This window comes from Balearica regulorum, chromosome 28 (genome assembly GCF_011004875.1).
Source record: "Balearica regulorum gibbericeps isolate bBalReg1 chromosome 28, bBalReg1.pri, whole genome shotgun sequence".
Taxonomy (NCBI): domain Eukaryota; kingdom Metazoa; phylum Chordata; class Aves; order Gruiformes; family Gruidae; genus Balearica; species Balearica regulorum.
In genome coordinates, this window is record NC_046211.1 from 961,955 (window position 1) to 978,714 (window position 16,760).

Below are 16,760 nucleotides of genomic sequence, written 5' to 3' on the forward strand. Positions count from 1 at the left end.
TGTTTGTTTTTTTTTTTTGGTTTTGCTTTTTCCGGTGGTTTTTGCATTTTGTTTTTTTTTTTGTTGGTTTTTTGTGGTTTTTTTTTCCGTTGGTTTGTTTAATTAATTTACAAACATCTAAAAACTACAGCACGGCACGACTGCGTACGGACAGAGCTACGGGGGTGCGCCCCAAAAGGACCAGCTACACCGAAGGATTGGGGGGGGGAGGAGGAGGAGGAGGAGGAGGAGGAGGAGGAGGAGGAGATGAAGCACACGCCGCTCGATCACTTGGGGGGGCGGGGGGGGGGGCTGCTCGCCGCGGTGGGGGGGGCTGCTGGCAAAGCTGGGGGGCCGCCCTCAATCTTGGGGTCTCCGAAGCGCTTTTGCATAGACCGACACTTCCCGTCCCTCGGTGGGGATCGATCCTGGGGGGGGGGCAGAGCCCTGGGACACCCCCACCCCCCCCCCGGACCCCACTTTTTTTTTTTTTTTTTTTTTTTTTGGGGGGGTGGGGGGGTCCCCCCGATGTATCCGGGTGCCGCTTTGTGCTTTGCAAACCGCTGGTGGTTTTGTGCTCTGGGCTGGGGGGGGGGGGGGGCGGGAAAAAGGGGGTGCAGGGAGGAAAAGGGGGTGCAGGGAGGAAAAGGGGGTGCAGGGAGCACCCCGTGCCCCCCCCCCCGCGCCCTCCACTCTAAGAACAAAAAATCCTTTAAAACCAGGTTAAAAACAACAACAACAAAAGAGGCAGTTTTGGGAGCGGAGGCGTCCCCATCTCCACCCCACTGCACCCCAAAACGCAGCTGTGCCCCCCCCCAATCCACGGGGGGGGGGGGGCACCCCAAAGTACTGGGCACCCGGGGCTGCTGGGCACCGCGCACCCCTGGGCAGCGTGCACCCTAAAATGCCACGCAGACCCGGGCGGCGTGCACCCCGAGGTGCCGTGCACCCCCAAAGGGCTTTGCACCCCAACGCGCCATGCACCCCGACGCGCCGTGCCGGCCGTTGTGCGCCCCAGGGTGCTGAGCACCCCAAAGGGCTGAGCACCCCAGAGATGTTCTGCACCCCAAGCCACGCACCCCACGGGGCTGAGCACCCCAAAGCGCTGAGCACCCCCCAACATGCCGCGCACCCCCGAGGCGCTGCGCGTGCCTGGGTGCTGTGCACCCCAAGGGATCCTGCACCCCAAGGTGCCCCCCTCCCCCCCCCCCCCCAAAATCCTGCGCACGGAGACCCCCCTCACCCTGTGCTGTCCTTACGGATGGGGAAACTGAGGCACGGAGCCGCCACTGCCCCGGCCCTGCCCGGCTGAGGACGGAGCCTTCATCCTCCTCCTCTTCCTCCCTCCCCGGCCCCGCAGGGATGCTGGGGGGGTGGGGGGGGGCACACAGGCCCTATCCTGCACCCCTGCCCCCCCCCCCGCAGCCCCCCGGGAGCGAGCAGCTATTCACAGAGGGGATGGGGGGGGGGCCAAGTGCAACCGAAAAAGATCCCAAATGCTCCAAGACGACGTTTCACAGTGTCTAACGAGACTAATCCCCCGGGCGGGGAGCTGGGATTGGGATTGGGATGGGGATTGGGATTAGGGGAGGGGGGCGGGGGGGAAACAAGGTCTCCCTCTCCCCCCAGCCCCCCCTCCGTCACTGCAGGACTCGTCCCCGCGTTTCGGGCAGTTTCAGGGCGAGGGAGCTGCCGAGGGCCAGCGCGGCGGAGGCCAGGAGGATGGGCACCGCCTTGGTGATGCCCACGAAGGACGTGAAGATGCTGATGCCCAGCACGGCCGCCAGCTTGCAGAGCGCGTTGAGGAAGCCGAAGGCCGTCGTCCTACGGGTGCAGGGTTGGGTGGGGTGGGGTGGGGGGGTCGGTGACACCCCAACCCCACCCGCCCGCCCGCCCGCCCAGGGGTAACTCGTGTCCCGTGTAACGGGAAGAGCGCGGGCGGCACCCAAAAAAAAAAAAAAAAAAAAAAAAAAATTCGCGGCCGGCACCCAAAAGTTTGTAGCCAGCACCCAACGCCCCGCAAACGGCACCCAGGATTCAAGATGTCCCATCTGGCACCCAAAAATTTGCACACCCCCCCCCCCCAGGTCTGGCACCCAGCCCCGGGACCCTGCACCCAGCCCATTGCACCCCACGCCTTGCAGCCAGCACCCAAAATCTTGTACCCAGCACCCCACGGCTTGCACCCAGCACCCCACAACTTACATCTGGCACCCAAAATGTTGCAGCCAGCACCCCGCATCTTGCAACCAGCACCCAAAATCTCACACCTAGCACTTTACACCTTGCCCCCAGCACCTAAAACCTCAGCCCCAGGACCCACATCTGGCACCCAGCACCCAAAACCTCAGCCCCAGGACCCACATCTGGCACCCAGCACCCAAAACCTCATACCCAGCATCCCACATCTTGCACCCAGCACCCAAACCCTTGCATCTAACACCCAATGCCTGGCACCCAGCACCCAAAACCTCACCCCAGACCCCATATGTGGCACCCAGCACCCAAGACCTCAGCCCCAGGATCCCACATCTGCCACCCAGCACCCAAACCCTTGCATCTAGCACCCAACACCTGGCACCCAGCACCCAAAAACCTCACCCCAGACCCCATATATGGCACCCAGCACCCAAAAACCTCTCTCCCCCCAGCACCCCACACCTCACCCCCAGCACCCAACGCCCCATCTCCCGCGGGGTGCCGGCCGTGGGGGCACCCGCACCTCTTGTCGGAGGGGTAGAGCTCTACGGTGAGCACGTCGAGGGCGTTCCAGGAGGCGATGCTGACGCCGCCGAAGAGGCAGAGCAGCGCGATCATGGCCGACTCGCTGTTGCCGAAGGAGAGGAAGAAGCAGCTGACGCAGGACATGACGCTGGAGCCGGCTGCGACGGGACACGGGAAGGTGGTGGGGGGGGACACACACAACGTCAGGGCTGGGAGAGGGGACACGGGCGTCCTCCCCTCCGCCCCACCCCCTGCCCGCCGCGTCGGGGAGGGGAAACTGAGGCAGGAGGTCATCGGCTGACGGGATGGTTTGGGTTGGAAGGGACCTTTGGAGCTCATCTACTCCAACCCCTCTGCAACGACCGGGGACACCACCTTCAACTAGGCTGCTCAGCGCCCCGGCCAACTTGACCTTGACCCTTTCCAGGGATGGGGCATCCACCACCTCTCTGTGCCGGCGTCTCACCACCCTCAACGCCAAAAAAACCCCCCCAAACCTCCCCCCCCCCCCGGGTCTTCCTTGGTGCCCACCCAGCATGCGGAGGCGGCCGATCTTGTCCATGAGGAGGGCGGAGACGATGTTCCCGGGGAGGACGGCCAGGGTGCCCAGGAAGCTGACGAAGTAGATCATGTAGGCGTTGTTGTCGTCGCTGAAGTCCAGCTGGCAGCCCTCCTTGTTGTGCAGGAAGGTGCTGTTCACCACCCGGCTGTTGATGAACTTGTACTCAAAGAGATCTGTCGGGATGGAGAACGGGAGTTTGGTGGGGTCACCCTCATCTTCGTCACCCTCATCTTCGTCACCCTCCTCGGGGACCGCCCTGACCCCCCCCCTCGCTCCCGTCCTACCCGTGTTGTAGAAGACGGTGGAGATGAAGGTGCAGTTCTTGAAGAAGGTGTTGCTGGAGGTGACGTCCTCGAAGTAGCACTCCTCGAAGAGCGAGTCCTCGAACGTCACCGACTTCATCTTCAGGCCGATGAACCTGGGCGGGAGGGTCGGATTTGGGGAGGGCAGAGCCCAACTCATCACCTTCATTCGCGCAACGAGCGGGCCCGGCCTCAGCGCCCCCTCCCCGGCACGCACTTGTCGTTGAAGTACTCGCCGCCCCGGTGGATCTGGTTCTCCAGGGTGAAGTTGAAGGTGAAGTGCCGGACCTTCTCGCGGGTGAAGAGCTTGGTGCGCGAGGCGTACTCGATGTTCTGCAGGTGCTTGATCATGTCCGGGAACCAGACCGTCAGCCCGTAGTAACTGCGGGGAGAGAGAGGCGCTGAGCCTGGGCACCGCGACGCCCACCCCGGCCCAGTGCTCCCAGTCCCGGCCCAGTCCCGGCCCAGTGCTGCCAGTGCTGTCCCACTGCTGCCAGTCCTGTCCCAGTGCTGCCAGTCCCATCCCAGTGCCACCAGTCCCATCCCAGTGCCACCAGTCCCATCCCAGTGCTATCCCAGTGATGCTCACCCCTCTGCCAGTCCCATCCCAGTGCTGACCATCTTGTCCCAGTCCCATCCCAGTGCTACCTATTCCATCCCAGTCCCATCCCAGTGCTGTCCATCCTGTCCCAGTGCTGCCAGTCCTGTCCCAGTCCCGGCCCAGTGCTGCCAGTCCTGTCCCAGTGCTGCCAGTCCCATCCCAGTCTTGTCCCAGTGCTGCCAATCCTGTCCCAGTCCCATCCTGGTGGTATCCCAGTGCTGTCCATCTCATCCTAGTGCTGCCCATCCCTCTGCCAGTCCCATCCCAGTGCTGACCATCCTGTCCCAGTCCCATCCCAGTGCTACCTATTCCATCCCAGTCCCATCCCAGTGCTGTCCATCCTGTCCCAGTGCTGCCAGTCGCATCCCAGTACCGCCAGTCCCATCCCAGTGCTATCCCAGTGATGCTCATCCCTCTGCCAGTCCCATCCCAGTGCTGCCAGTCCCATCCCAGTGCCACCAGTCCCATCCCAGTGCTATCCCAGTGATGCTCACCCCTCTGCCAGTCCCATCCCAGTGCTGACCATCTTGTCCCAGTCCCATCCCAGTGCTATCCCAGTGCTGTCCATTCCATCCCACTGCTGCCAGTCCCATCCCAGTGCTGCCAGTCCCGCTGCCAGTCTCATCCCAGTGCCGCCAGTCCCATCCCAGTGCTATCCCAGTGCTGCCAGTCCCTCTGCCAGTCCCATCCCAGTGCTGCCAGTCCCACCCCAGTGCTCCCAGTCCCACCCCAGTGCTCCCAGTCCCATCCCAGTGCTCCCCATCCCTCTGCCAGTCCCACCCCTGTGCTCCCAGTCCCATCCCAGTACACTCCCAGTGCTGCCAGCATTGCCCGGCCCCGGCCATACCGCAGGCTAACAGCACCCCTGGGTGCCACCCCGGCCCCGCCGGCGGGTGCCCCCCACCTGAAGGACATGGTGAACCAGACAGCCATCATCATCAGCGTGACGCGGCGGTACTCGGGCGCGAAGCACTGCTGGAAGTTGCTCCAGACCTACAAGGGGGTGGGGGGGGGACGACACCCACGAGAGGTGACGAGGGGACGCGGCGGCGGCGGGTGGGGGGTCCCACCCCGGAGGGGGTCCCACCCTGGGGCAGGATCCGGCCTCACCTGCTGCGAGAGGTTGAGGAATCGGACGAGCCAGCGCCGGTACCACGTCCCGGTGTCCGACTGGATCTCGATGAGTTCGTCCTCCCGCTTGATGGTCTTGATGTGGGTGACCTGCGGGGGGGCAGTTTGGGGACACTGGGAAGTGCCAGCCTCAGCCAAGGCTCCCAGGTGAGACCCGTCCCCACCTCGTGCCTCAGTTTCCCCACCTGTTAAAGCAGGGCCGAGCCCCCCAGGCCATGCCTTTCCCAGGGCGGGGGGGGATTTGCAGCCCCCCCACCCATCAGGGAGCCCACCCTGGGCTCTGGGTGCCCGGAGGCTCAGCCCCGGGGTGGGGGGACCTTACCGAGAAGACCCTCTCGGGGTGGCCCTTGGCCCTCATGTTGGTGTCGTGGACCTGCTTCAGCACCATCCAGGCCTCGTCGTGCTTGCCGTTCTGCAGGGCAGAGCCTGGGCTCAGCCCCGGGACCAATCCTGCCCCCGTCCCAGCACCCCCTTGGGGGGTCCCTGCCTGGGTCCCCCCCATCCCACCACCCGCTCAGGGTCCCTGCTCGCACCCTCAGCACCTCCCCCCCCCCACCCCAGCAGGATCCAACCCCGCGTCCCCCCAGATCCACCCACCTCCAGGAAGAAGCGGGGGCTCTCGGGCATGGTGGTGAGCGCCCCGATGGCGAAGACCGAGGGGAAGGCGCAGACCAGGACGAAGACCCTCCAGCTGTGGAACTGGTACGCCGAGCCCATCTGGAAACTCCAACCTACGGAGACGAGACGGGACGTGGCGGTGGGGCTGAGACCCATCAAACTCGCTGCACGTTCCGGCCCCGGCAGGCTCTTACCGTAGTGGGGGATGATGGCCCAAGCCATGGCGGAGGCGTAGATGCCCCCGATCATCCAGAACATGCAGAGCCAGCTCAGGTGCTCCCCGCGCTTCTCCTGCGCCAGGAACTCCGAGAAGTAGGAGAAGACGATGGGGATGGAGCCGCCGATGCTGGGGGACGAAGGGCAGAACGGCGTCACCGTCCGCCCCGGCATCCCCGCCGCCGCGGAGAACGGGGAAAGGGGGGGGGTGTCCCGGCACGGCAGGGGAGCGGGAGGGAGCTCAGCACCCCCAGCTTGGGGGGGGGTGGGTGTCCGGATGCCTGGGTCCCCTCCGCGGCACCGTGCCCCCCCCCCTTACCCCACGCCCGAGAGGAGGCGGCAGAAGAGGAAGGTGCCGTAGCCTTGGACGAAGGAGGAGAAGAAGGCGAAGACGCTGTTGACGGAGAGGGAGATGAGGAGGCACTGCCTTCGGCCCAGGCGGTCGGCCAGCCCGCCCCACAGGAAGGCGCCCACCATCATGCCCAGGTACACGATGAGCCCTGGGGGGGGGGGACACGGCGATGTCAGTCCCGGGGGACCCAGGGACCCACAGCCCCGCTGGCAGCGATCGGGGCAGGGGTTGGGTGCTGGGGGGCCATGGGGGTGGTGGTGACACCCCCCCCCCCCCCCCGAGCTGAGCAGGGAGGGGGGACCGACCCCCACGTACGGATGGGAGGGTGGAGGGCGGACGCCTGGCTTGTCCCCCCTGCTCTGCTCGGGGACCACAGCATGGGGGGGGGCAGAGACGGACCCCCCCATACCCTCCCCATCCAGCCCCCACTCCTGCCCCGAGTTTGTCAGGTCTCAGGGAAGGGGGGGACACACCGGTAACACCGGGGGGGCGGGGGGGGGAGGCTCGGGCTGCAGCGAGCACCACGGAGAAGGGGGGAGCACGCCGCAGTGCGGCCAAGGCAGCCGCCCGCAGCCCCCCCAAACCCGCTCTCAGCATCCCCTTATCAGCCCCGGGCAGGAGGGATGGGGGGGCTCAGCCTCAGCCCCCCGCCGCTCTGCCCGGCTGCAGCGGGGAGATAAGCCGGGGGGGGCTGCGGGGCCGGGGGGGCTGCGGGGGCCGTGAGTCACAGCCCGACTGCGCAGCGGCGGTCACCCCCCCCCAGCCCCCCCCTCTCCCGTCACTCAGGCGGGGACCAGTGTGGGACCGGGAGGAGGAGGATGGTGGGAGCCCTATGCGCGGGGGGGTCCGTGTCCCTCCTTGTCCCCACATCTCCTCCCGGCCCCCCACATCTCACTCTGCATCTCCACGCCCCCCCATTTGCTCATGGTCCCCCCCATATCTTCTTGTGTCCCTCCCACACCTTGTGGTGTCCCCCACACCCCATGTCCCTCCATACCCCCCCCGGATCGTGCCCCACGTGTCCTCCCACATCCCCCGTGTCCCCCTGCACCCCCACATCTCCCCGTGTCCCTCCACAGCCGTGCCCCCCATGTCGCCTGTGACCCCCCATAGTCCCCCAGGTCCTTCCCCATCCCCTCGCTCCCTGCGCCCCCACCTCCCCCCATCTGATCCCTACATGTCCCTGTGTCCCCCCCGTGTCCCCTCACATCCCCGTGTCCCCCCGTGTCCCCTCACATCCCCGTGTCCCCTCACATCCCCGTGTCCCCCCGTGTCCCCTCACATCCCCATAGCTCTCAGGGCCCCCCGTGTCCCTCCACATCCCCCTCTGCTCACATTCCCTCGTGTCTCCCCACGTCTCCCTGTCCCTCCTGTGTCCCCCCATATCCCCCCGTGTCCCCCCATATCCCCTCACCTGCTCGTGTCACCCCACATCCGTGTCCCTCTGTATCTCCACCCACTCTTGTCCCCCATACCCTCCACGTCCCCACCTGCTCGTGTCCCCCGTGTCCCCCGTGTCCCTCCATGTCCCCACCTGCTCGTCTCTCCCCACGTCTCCCCGCGTCTCCCCGCGTCCCCCCTGTGTCCCTCTATATCCCCCTACCCGCTCGTGTCACCCCATACCCCCACCTTGCTCACGCCCCCCCCTCCGGATCCGTGTCCCTCCATCTCCCCTACCTGCTCACGCGCCCCCCGCGTCCCTCCACGTTCCCCCCCATCCCTCTGCCTGCTCCTGGCCCCCCGGCCCCTCCTCACCCAGCATGCCCTTGTTGGAGTCGGAGAGGCACATGTCCTTCTCGGCGCTGGGCAGGACGAAGCCCACCACGAAGACCTCCACGCCGTCGGCCATGAGGGCCAGTCCCAGGACGAAGTAGAGGGTCCACTGGAAGCGGCCGTGGCCGCACTCTTGCAGGATGAGCTCGTACTGCTGCGCCAGCTCCTCCTTGTCCTTCCGCCGCTGTCCCTCGCTGTCATCGAAGGCGCCGGCAGCCACCTCGGCCCCCAGCCGCTCCCCAGTTTTCAGCGAGTCGTGCCGGGGGATGCCTTGGTACTCGCCCTCGTAGATCTCGTCCTCCTCGTCGTGACCCTCGGTGGCATCGCTGGAAGCCCCCTCCTCTTCGTTGGCCCCTTCGCCCCCCCGGTAGTAGCCGTCCTGGGGCGGGTAATCTTCATCATCCTCCTCTTCCTCGAAGCGGGAGTAGGAGCGCTTGGTGTACTCGTCCTGCACGCGGTCCATGCCCTTGCTCACCTTCTTGGCCGCGTGTTTCTTCACCTCCTTGGCGATGTCCTTGGCGCCCCGGATGAACGCCGTCCGGTCTCGGAAGCTCTCATCCATGGTGCCGACGGGATGGGCCGGGACGCCGGGATGGGACGGGGGGTCTCTGCGTCGGGGGCTGCGCCCTCACACCCGGGGGCCGCGGTGGGATGCGGAGAGACGGGCGACGGCGCTACCCATCCGCGTGGCACCGGCTGGGAGGGGACGCAGGGGGACCCCGGCCGCCGGCCCGGATCTGAGGAGCCCAGACACAAGCGGGGGCCGTTTTAGGGTGGGAACGCCCCCGCACCCCACCTCGCCCCCGTTGACCAGGGGTGGGACCCAAGGTGGGTTCTCCCACGTCTAATAACGTGGCTGAGCGTAAGCTACAGCGCTTGTTTGCCTCCCTCTGTCTCTTTTCCCCAGCCGCTCATTTGAAGCAAAATTAAATCAATTCCTAAATAAATAAAATAAATCTGCGGGAGAAGGGAGCGCGGCACCCGCGGGTTCCGTACGGCGAGAGGAAGGATGGATCCGCACAGGCAACCAAGACGAGCTGAAAGCCGAGGGGGTCGGCCCACGTCTCCCCTGCCATTGCGAGGCCAACCGCCCCAGCCGCCCACCCAAGGACCCCAGCCGCCCACCCAAGGACCTCAGCCGCCCACCCAAGGACCCCAGCCACCCACCCAAGGACCCCGGCGTCCCTCGGGGATGGGGGTCTGAGCCTGGAGCTCTGCATGGCCGCAGGAACCCCCCCCAAGTCGGACCCACGGCAGGGATCCCAGCAGTGCTGGATCCCAGCAGGGAGCAGGAGGGCCCCACAGCCCCCCCTGGCAGGCTGGGCCCCCCCCAGGCCCTGGGGACCCCCCTGTCCCCCCGATGCCCCCCGCAGCCCATTGAGGGAAAAGGCCCCGCCAGGTCTCAATGGGGCCGGGAGGGTGTGGTGGGGCCGAGGACCAATGAGCTGCGGGGGGTGTGGCCACCCCACCGGCATCAATGGGGCCGGGGAGGCACGGCCCAGCTGTTCAGCCAATGAACTTCAGGGGGCGTGGCCACGGCGCTGCTCGGGGCGGGGGGGGGTCACAGCGCTGGGGTCAGCCCCGGGGACCGGGGGCACCCTGGGGACCCTGGGGACCCTGGGGACCCTGCCAGGGGGGCTCAGCCGAGCCCAGCAGGGCACAGGGTGACCCCCAAGGCTGGCGGGGACCCAATGCCAGCGCAGGGGACACCCCTGCCCATCACCAGGCGGGAGGGGGGGCCCACCGCAGCCCCCCCAGGCTGGGCTGTATCCCGGCTCCGGCCTTTCCGTGTCCGTCCCCAGAAGGGACAGAGGACAAGGGGGCTGGGGGGGGACATCAGGGACATCGCTGCTGCCCAGTCCATCCACGCAGAATTGGAAGTCACCACCACAAACTAGGCCAGCAGCGGGCCCAGACCAAAGCCCCCCATTTCCTCGGGAACCGCAGGATGGAGCAGGACTGGCGGGACGGTGAGGGGACCAGCCCCCCCAATGTCACAGGGGTCCCCAAAGCCTTCCAGGGCAGCCCCAGTGCTGCATGTCCTGGGTCAGGGGGCTCAAGGAGGCCGGTCTGGGATGGGGGGGGGGTCCCTCGGATGCATCCCGGGATGGCTGACGGTGACCCAGGCGCGTCCCCGGCTCCATCCAGCCACCCAAGCCCGGCCGCGGTGGCAGAACGGGCACCGGGGACCACGTGTGCCGGGTCACACTCCCTGGGGAGGCTTCCAGAAGGGGTTGGGCTGCAGGAGAGACACTGGTGGCGGCAGAAACTGAACCGGCTGCCAGGAGAGCGGGGGGGCAGAGCCCGGTGGGTGCTGGGGGCACCCATGGTCTGGCATCTGGGAAGGAGAGGGGGCACCCGGCTACACCCCAGAGGCTCTAATCTGCGGGTGGCATCTCCCTGCCCCCAGGCATCCCGCACCCCCCTTCCCCAGCCCAGCGTCCTCCCCTCCACGGGCTGTGAAGGCCAAGGGCAGGCAGCGTACTCCCTGAGCCTCGCAGAGCCCAGCGCAGCTCGTGACAGGGATGGACCCGCAGCCCCCCAGCCTGGGCAGCGGGCACAGGCGCTGCTGACCCAGCCGTGGGGACTGGCGCGATTCTCCCTCCCCCAAAAAAGGCTATTTTTATCCCTGGCAGTGGTCAGGCACGGACGGCGAGGCAGGAGTCGAGCCGCAGGGAGAGGGACGCAGCCAGCACCGTGTCCCCCCTCCCCGAGCGAGGGCACGGGACACGGCGGGGGAAGCTAAAATTAGCCCTTCCGAAATAGCCGGGGCTGTCGGCAGCGCTCCCCCCAGGGCAGGAGCCCACACCGGCTCTGCGCAGCCGGCAGGGACCTGGGGACGGTGCGGGGACGGTGCTGCGGCACAGCACGGCCCCCCCCCAGTTTCTGAGTGAAGCCGGGCAGGTGCTTTTAAGCAGCGTAAAATCACCAATACACCCACCGCCCTCGCCTCCCCGGCCGGCTGGGAGCACCCCCAGCCCCGTGCCCATCCAGGGGAGCTCCCGGTCCCCCCCTCGGATTAAACCCATCGGCGCCCGAGGCCCCCGGAAGGACCCAATTCACGGCCAAGGTCATTTTGCTCCAGCCAGGCTGACGGCTCGCTGCGGTGCCTCCCAATGCGGCCGTGCCGTGGGACGCCGTTATACGGACCGTGACGTACAGGGAACCGGCAAAAGGAAGAAGGGAGCCGAGAGAGGCCAAATACCGGCTGAGGATGAGGATGGGCCGGGGAGCAAGGTCACAGCTCAGCTCCGTGACGGAGAGGCTGCTCTGCACGAGCCAGGGAGCCTCGAGCGGCCGAGCCGCCGCTGCGCGTCAGCCACGGCTGCTTTTGAGATATTTCATTTCACAAGGAGCCAGAAATCACACAGACCGTAGGCACCCTTTATGCAAGAGCTGGGGCGGGTGGGTGTCAGCCAAAAACGCTCTGCTGGCTGCAAACCCACGCCGCCGGCCCTGCCAGCCCCGTCCTGGCGTTAGCCGGAGCAGTCACCATCAGCCCTAGACAAGGTTATCGCACTCTGGACCCGTTTACTCCTGCCACGCGTCCGACCGGAGCCAGTGATGAATGCAGCCCTGCACACCCCAAAACACCCCCCTCACCCCCCCGGGAGGTCCCACCTTAGGGCTGGTCTGGGTCCATCCACCCCCCCCCCCCCAGCCCCCGGTCTTTTTCCATTATGGCAAGAACATGGCGACAAGGGAGAAGAGTTTTAAATCGCCTGTGTCCAAGGTCATCTTCCAACATCCCCCCTCCCCTTGCCACCCCCGGAGAGCTGCGGCACTCCCCCTCCCCAAAACCTGCCGGTACCATCACGATAAACATCCATCCCTGCGACGAAATCCCAAAGCTCCATCGGCAGAGATTCCCCGGCCGTACGACAGCACGGGAGGGATGACAAGAAGCTGTTAAACGCGCACGTAAAAAAGACAGAGCAAGGCTAGAGGCAAGGTTTTCCAGGACAAAATGGCCACACCAAGTGGAAAGGAGAAGCCGAACCCCTAATCCATCAGACGGCAGCTCCGAGGATGCTAATTAAAAGCAGCAGGGAGAGGAGGGGGAATCTGTCTTATAAAACGGCATTTCTTTCTCTCCTTACCTGTTTCAGCCCTCGCTCCGCTCCAGCCCTCCTTTCGGCGTCCGCCTCCTGCGCTGCGAGGAAGGATGCTCCGGCAGGGATACGGCAAGAAAATAGCTCCCGGGTACCAGACCCAACGTTAACGCCGCAGCCTCCGCCAGACACGCTGAGCACTGGGAGAGTCCATTGCAACAGCCCAGCGAAGGGAGGTGGCGGGGAGGGCTTGCGCTACGGCAAACGAGGAGCTGGGAGGGGGACGGCGACACGCACGCGGCTGGCAGGAGAATTGGGGGTTCGCCCCTCGGTTTTGCTTATTAGCGAAGCCAAAGGGGATGACTCTTCCCCCCCCCCCCCCCTTCCCCAGCGCTGCCCACGCTTGCGGGGAGCTCCCTCGGGAGCGGGGTTCCCGTGCCGGAGCCTGCTGGGTTGAACCTGCACCGGTGACTGCGGAGGTGACGGTGGTTAATGGGGGGGCCACGAGCTGCCAGCCCCCCCCCCCCCGCCCCGTTTCTCTCCCCGGGGGATTTGTAGCGGCGTAAAAGCGAAGCCGCGAGGATTCGGCGACGTTCAGACCCTCTATGGCAACCTCTCCTCCTGCCGCCCACCGCAGCCGCAGGCAGGCAGGCAGGCAGGCAGGCGGGCAGCGCGGCGGATGGAAACGCAGCCTGGCAAATCTGAGTCACGGCCTCCTCGGGGGGTGAATTTGGATTTCTTTGGATCAAATCGGCTCCGCCTGGCCCGGCCAGACCTGGCCCTTCCGTTGCGACAGGGCACAAACGCCTGCGACATCTTTTTTTTTTTTTTTGGGTTGGGGAGGGATGCGAGGAGGGATGCGGGTACTGCAGGGAGGCACACCGAGGTCCGGGGTACCCAAACCGACCCCGATTTGCCCCGGGTCACTCACCGACAGCAGGAAATTGGGACCTCGAGTGCTCCAACCCAGCTCCCCCCCCTACCTGGGGCTGGGTTCAGGAGCAGGGGGGGTCCCCACGCTGAGCAGGGCTGGGAAAACCTTCCCCGAGCCCCCTCCTCTCGCATCCCACATGCAATGAGTTGAGCCGGTCTCAGCTCCCAGGGCGTTAGCCCCAAAGCCACGCGGATCCGTCGGCAGAGCCAGGTTCGGCACCGGGTTTCCCGTGCCCCGGTTGTGCCGAGGCCAAAACGAGCACAGTGAGGGGAGGAACAAGCGCCCGGACCGAGGCACGTTAACGGCACGACAGCAGGGATTCAGCGCTCAGACCAGGCAAAGGGGGTCGGGGACCAGTCCACACCAGTGGTACCAGCACAGGGATAGATTTAGGAAACTGGAAGATGAGAAAGAATTGAAATCTTGTTGGAAATAACCCCAAAAGGGGGAAGGCAGCTGAGCTGCTGGGGTCTTTAATCCAGCTGAACGGCCGGGCTGGGACAGGGCTGCGGGACACGAGCTGCAAAGCCGACCCCGTCTCGGCGCTGCGTGGGTGGCTGCACCCAGGGCTGGGTGCCCGATCTGACAGCATCGCATCCGGGCTGCGGGGCTCTCCGGGAGATGCGCTAATCACGCGCCTAACGAACCCCAGCACGGAGCCTCATTGGCCTGGACCGGACTGGTGAGCGCTGCTTCCTCGGGGCCAGCTGTGACTCATGTGCCGCATTGTCACCGGCAAATCTCCGCGTCCCCCCTTCCCTTCCGTCTCTGTGTCCGAGCATCCGTGAGCTCACGCTCAGCCCTAAGGCTTTAACGCGTAGAACCGGAGTAAAACGCATCGCAGCAGGGGCAGGGGAACGGCTCTTTCCTGTCCTGGCGGCCTTGGATCACGTCACGTTTGCCAGGACCTAAAAAAAATAGGCACAATGGGATAAAACCAGGCGCAATGGGATAAAACCAGGCGCAATGGGATAAAACCAGGCGCAATGGGATAAAACCAGGCGCAATGGGATAAAACCAGGCGCGGGTACATCTGCGGCAGGGAGATCAGCTGCCCCGGTTGGGTCCCGGTGGCTTCCTTGAGCCAGAAATGCCACCACGGGGTTGTCGCCTACTTGCAGGAGGCACCGGTTTCTTCGAACGCTCGAGATCTCGAAGCGTCTCGGATCTCAGCGTCGCAGTCATCGCAAGCTGCGGATAACCGCCATCCCCAAATCTGAATCTACCCCTTCCAGCGGTCCAAGCTGGGCTCTCCCCAAATTTCTGATGGCAAATAATCGGGACGGGGTTACTGATCTTGTTGCTCCCTCCCCAGCCAGTCCGGACCATCGGTATTCCCCACCCCTGGGGGGAAAAGAGGCTTTTTTTTTTTTTTTTTTGCTATTAAAACAGGAGTTGTTCCCTCCCTGCAGAGGCTTTTTGAAATCTGAACCAGACAGGCTCAGGTTGCCGTGAAATGAAATCCAAAGCCGTACAGCAAACAGCACCAAATTACAGGCTACGAGTGTCCTGGGGCTGGAGCTCCTGCGGAGACGGGAGCATTTTGTCTTTGGAGAAAAGCAGCCAGAAGAAGGTGGGACCAGGGAGGCCGATGAAGATGAGCACGACCTCAGCGCAGATGAAGGCGTCACCCAGCCGGAGTCGCAGCGAGTCCACAGAGACCAAGACATCTCGCTTCTGGCGTGCGTTTAGACCCGATCGATGGATGGCAATTTGCCTCTCCCTTGGCATAATTATTTCCACTCCAGGAATGCTTTTAATTGCTGTAGCCAGCATGGATTTTTCACGGGACTGTTTGACTTTGGTCAAACCTTGGCACCACAAATCTTCTCTCCAACCCAGCACTAAGACCAGGACGGTTAAATCACCCGTTCGACGTTCCCGAAACCAGAGTCCAGCTCAGCCCTCTCCGGCTGGCTCCCCGTCCATCACAGATTAAACCCCACAGCTGCTTTAAGATCTGTTCACCTCCGGAGCCGCTCCCCTCAGCAGTCCTTCCCTACACCCATCGCCTGCATCTACCTCGTCCGCACCTAACGAAAAGCGAGAGCGTCGTTACCTTCAACTGCAGCCAGGCATACACACACACCGAGACGCAGACGCCGGCAGCGGAGAAAGGCAAACTACAACCGCGTGCACGGGAAGATCAGCACAAACGTTAGATGGGGTTTAAAATGCGCTCCCCGGGGCCATCTCTTAAGAAAAACACCTACAGCCCAGCTGCCGTCTGCTCAGGAGCAGGCAGCGGAGCCCCTCGCAGCTTCTGGCCTCTTAACCGGCAAGGATTTACTACTAATTTACACCCCAGCCCGGTTTTCGCCCAGCTCTGCTCCTTCAAGCAGCGGCTGTGAAGCCACTTCTCATTTTCCTCCTGGAAGAGGTGGAGGAACCGGAGCCAAACATCGCCACGACTTCACCTCATCGCTTTGGCCGTCAGCCGCAGCCGGTACGGAGAGCGGGGGAGTCCTGCTTCCCCGTTCCCCTGCTACCCACAGCGAGACAATGATGGTTTTTCTTGGGCTCTTTCGGTAATTTTTACCATCGGAGCAGCGACGCAGTGGAAACGGCTCCAGGCTGGACACGATCCAGCGGTAATTGCGAGGCACGTTCCTCGGAGGGAGACTGAACTGATCCAATTGTGCCGGGCTCTGGAGCGGCCCAGAGCAGAGACAGCCGAGGCCCGTGGGCGGTTTAATGAAATCAGAGAGGTTCAGTGAGCACCCCGGCGCCTCCAGGTCTGCTGGAAGACCCTCTGCAAGTTCCATTTCCTCCTCTGGACCTCAGTGTCCCCTGTATAAACTTGGGAATCTTCACCGCAGCGAAGCAGCCGGGGTTAATGTCAGGCTGAGCACGTCAACACCCAACTTCAGTGGGAGCGCTGGGTGCTCAGCCTGGTCAGGATCAGCCCCCCAGAACCGCTTGTGGCTTAGGAGCGGTCCCGGAAACTCTTCAAAACACAGCAAGCCCCAAATCTCCTCAAACAGACCCAAACTGTCCCCAGGAAGGTTGGATTTGAGCAGGGATGTCTATTCAAGGAGTAGCACGAGACTCTACACCCGTGGTAAAAGCTAAGGGCAGCCCAGTCGTTCTTTATTAGCCTCTGATAAAGTATAATTACCCAGCAGTCAAAGTAAGCGCAGAGCTCTTCTGGTTCGTCTCACAGATCCTTCAGTGGCCACTCACGTGCCAAAGGCAACACGAGCAGAGGACAACTAAAGCTCGCAGGTCAGCCGGGCTATTTCCCCCAACCTTCCACAATCGGGCTCTGAATTTCTCCAGATCCCACGGGCGCTTACCAAACAACCCCGCGATGACGAAAGGGAAAGCACAGCGCCATTCTTTCTCTCTGGCCCGTGAGGATGAAGAGAGATCGGAGCTAAAGGTCAGTTTTAGCCCTAGGATGTTAAAATGGAACAGAAATAAACCAGTAAAATCAAGGCTGAAAGTTAGGCAGCGTCTCTGCAGAGCGCTGAAGAGCCACAGCAGCCTTCCAAGAGGCGTCACCAGAGCCAAAAG

General features: G+C 64.2%; 1 protein-coding gene across 1 annotated transcript; it reads right to left on the reverse strand.

Annotated features, from left to right (window-relative positions):
* Positions 1-46: 46 nt before the first annotated feature.
* Positions 47-12,906, reverse strand: SV2A (synaptic vesicle glycoprotein 2A). Its single transcript, XM_075737232.1, has 13 exons — positions 12,359-12,906; positions 8,241-8,995; positions 6,453-6,633; positions 6,112-6,263; positions 5,897-6,030; positions 5,622-5,711; positions 5,279-5,389; positions 5,073-5,161; positions 3,785-3,949; positions 3,550-3,683; positions 3,235-3,438; positions 2,702-2,861; positions 47-1,803 (listed from the first exon to the last, which is right to left on the reverse strand). The coding sequence occupies exons 2-13, from the start codon at positions 8,818-8,820 to the stop codon at positions 1,620-1,622; spliced, it is 2,184 nt and encodes a 727-aa protein (XP_075593347.1). The 5' UTR covers positions 8,821-8,995; positions 12,359-12,906; the 3' UTR covers positions 47-1,619.
* Positions 12,907-16,760: the final 3,854 nt, after the last annotated feature.

Bases quoted from the DNA above. Each gene is read 5' to 3' on its own strand.
- SV2A (XM_075737232.1), bottom strand. From the start codon at position 8,820: ATGGATGAGAGCTTCCGAGACCGGACGGCGTTCATCCGGGGCGCCAAG. The intron at 6,264-6,452 runs GTAAGGGGGGGG...TTCGTCCCCCAG, and splicing joins CGCCTCCTCTCGGGCGTGGG to CATCGGCGGCTCCATCCCCA. The intron at 6,031-6,111 runs GTAAGAGCCTGC...TCGTCTCCGTAG, and splicing joins GGCCATCATCCCCCACTACG to GTTGGAGTTTCCAGATGGGC.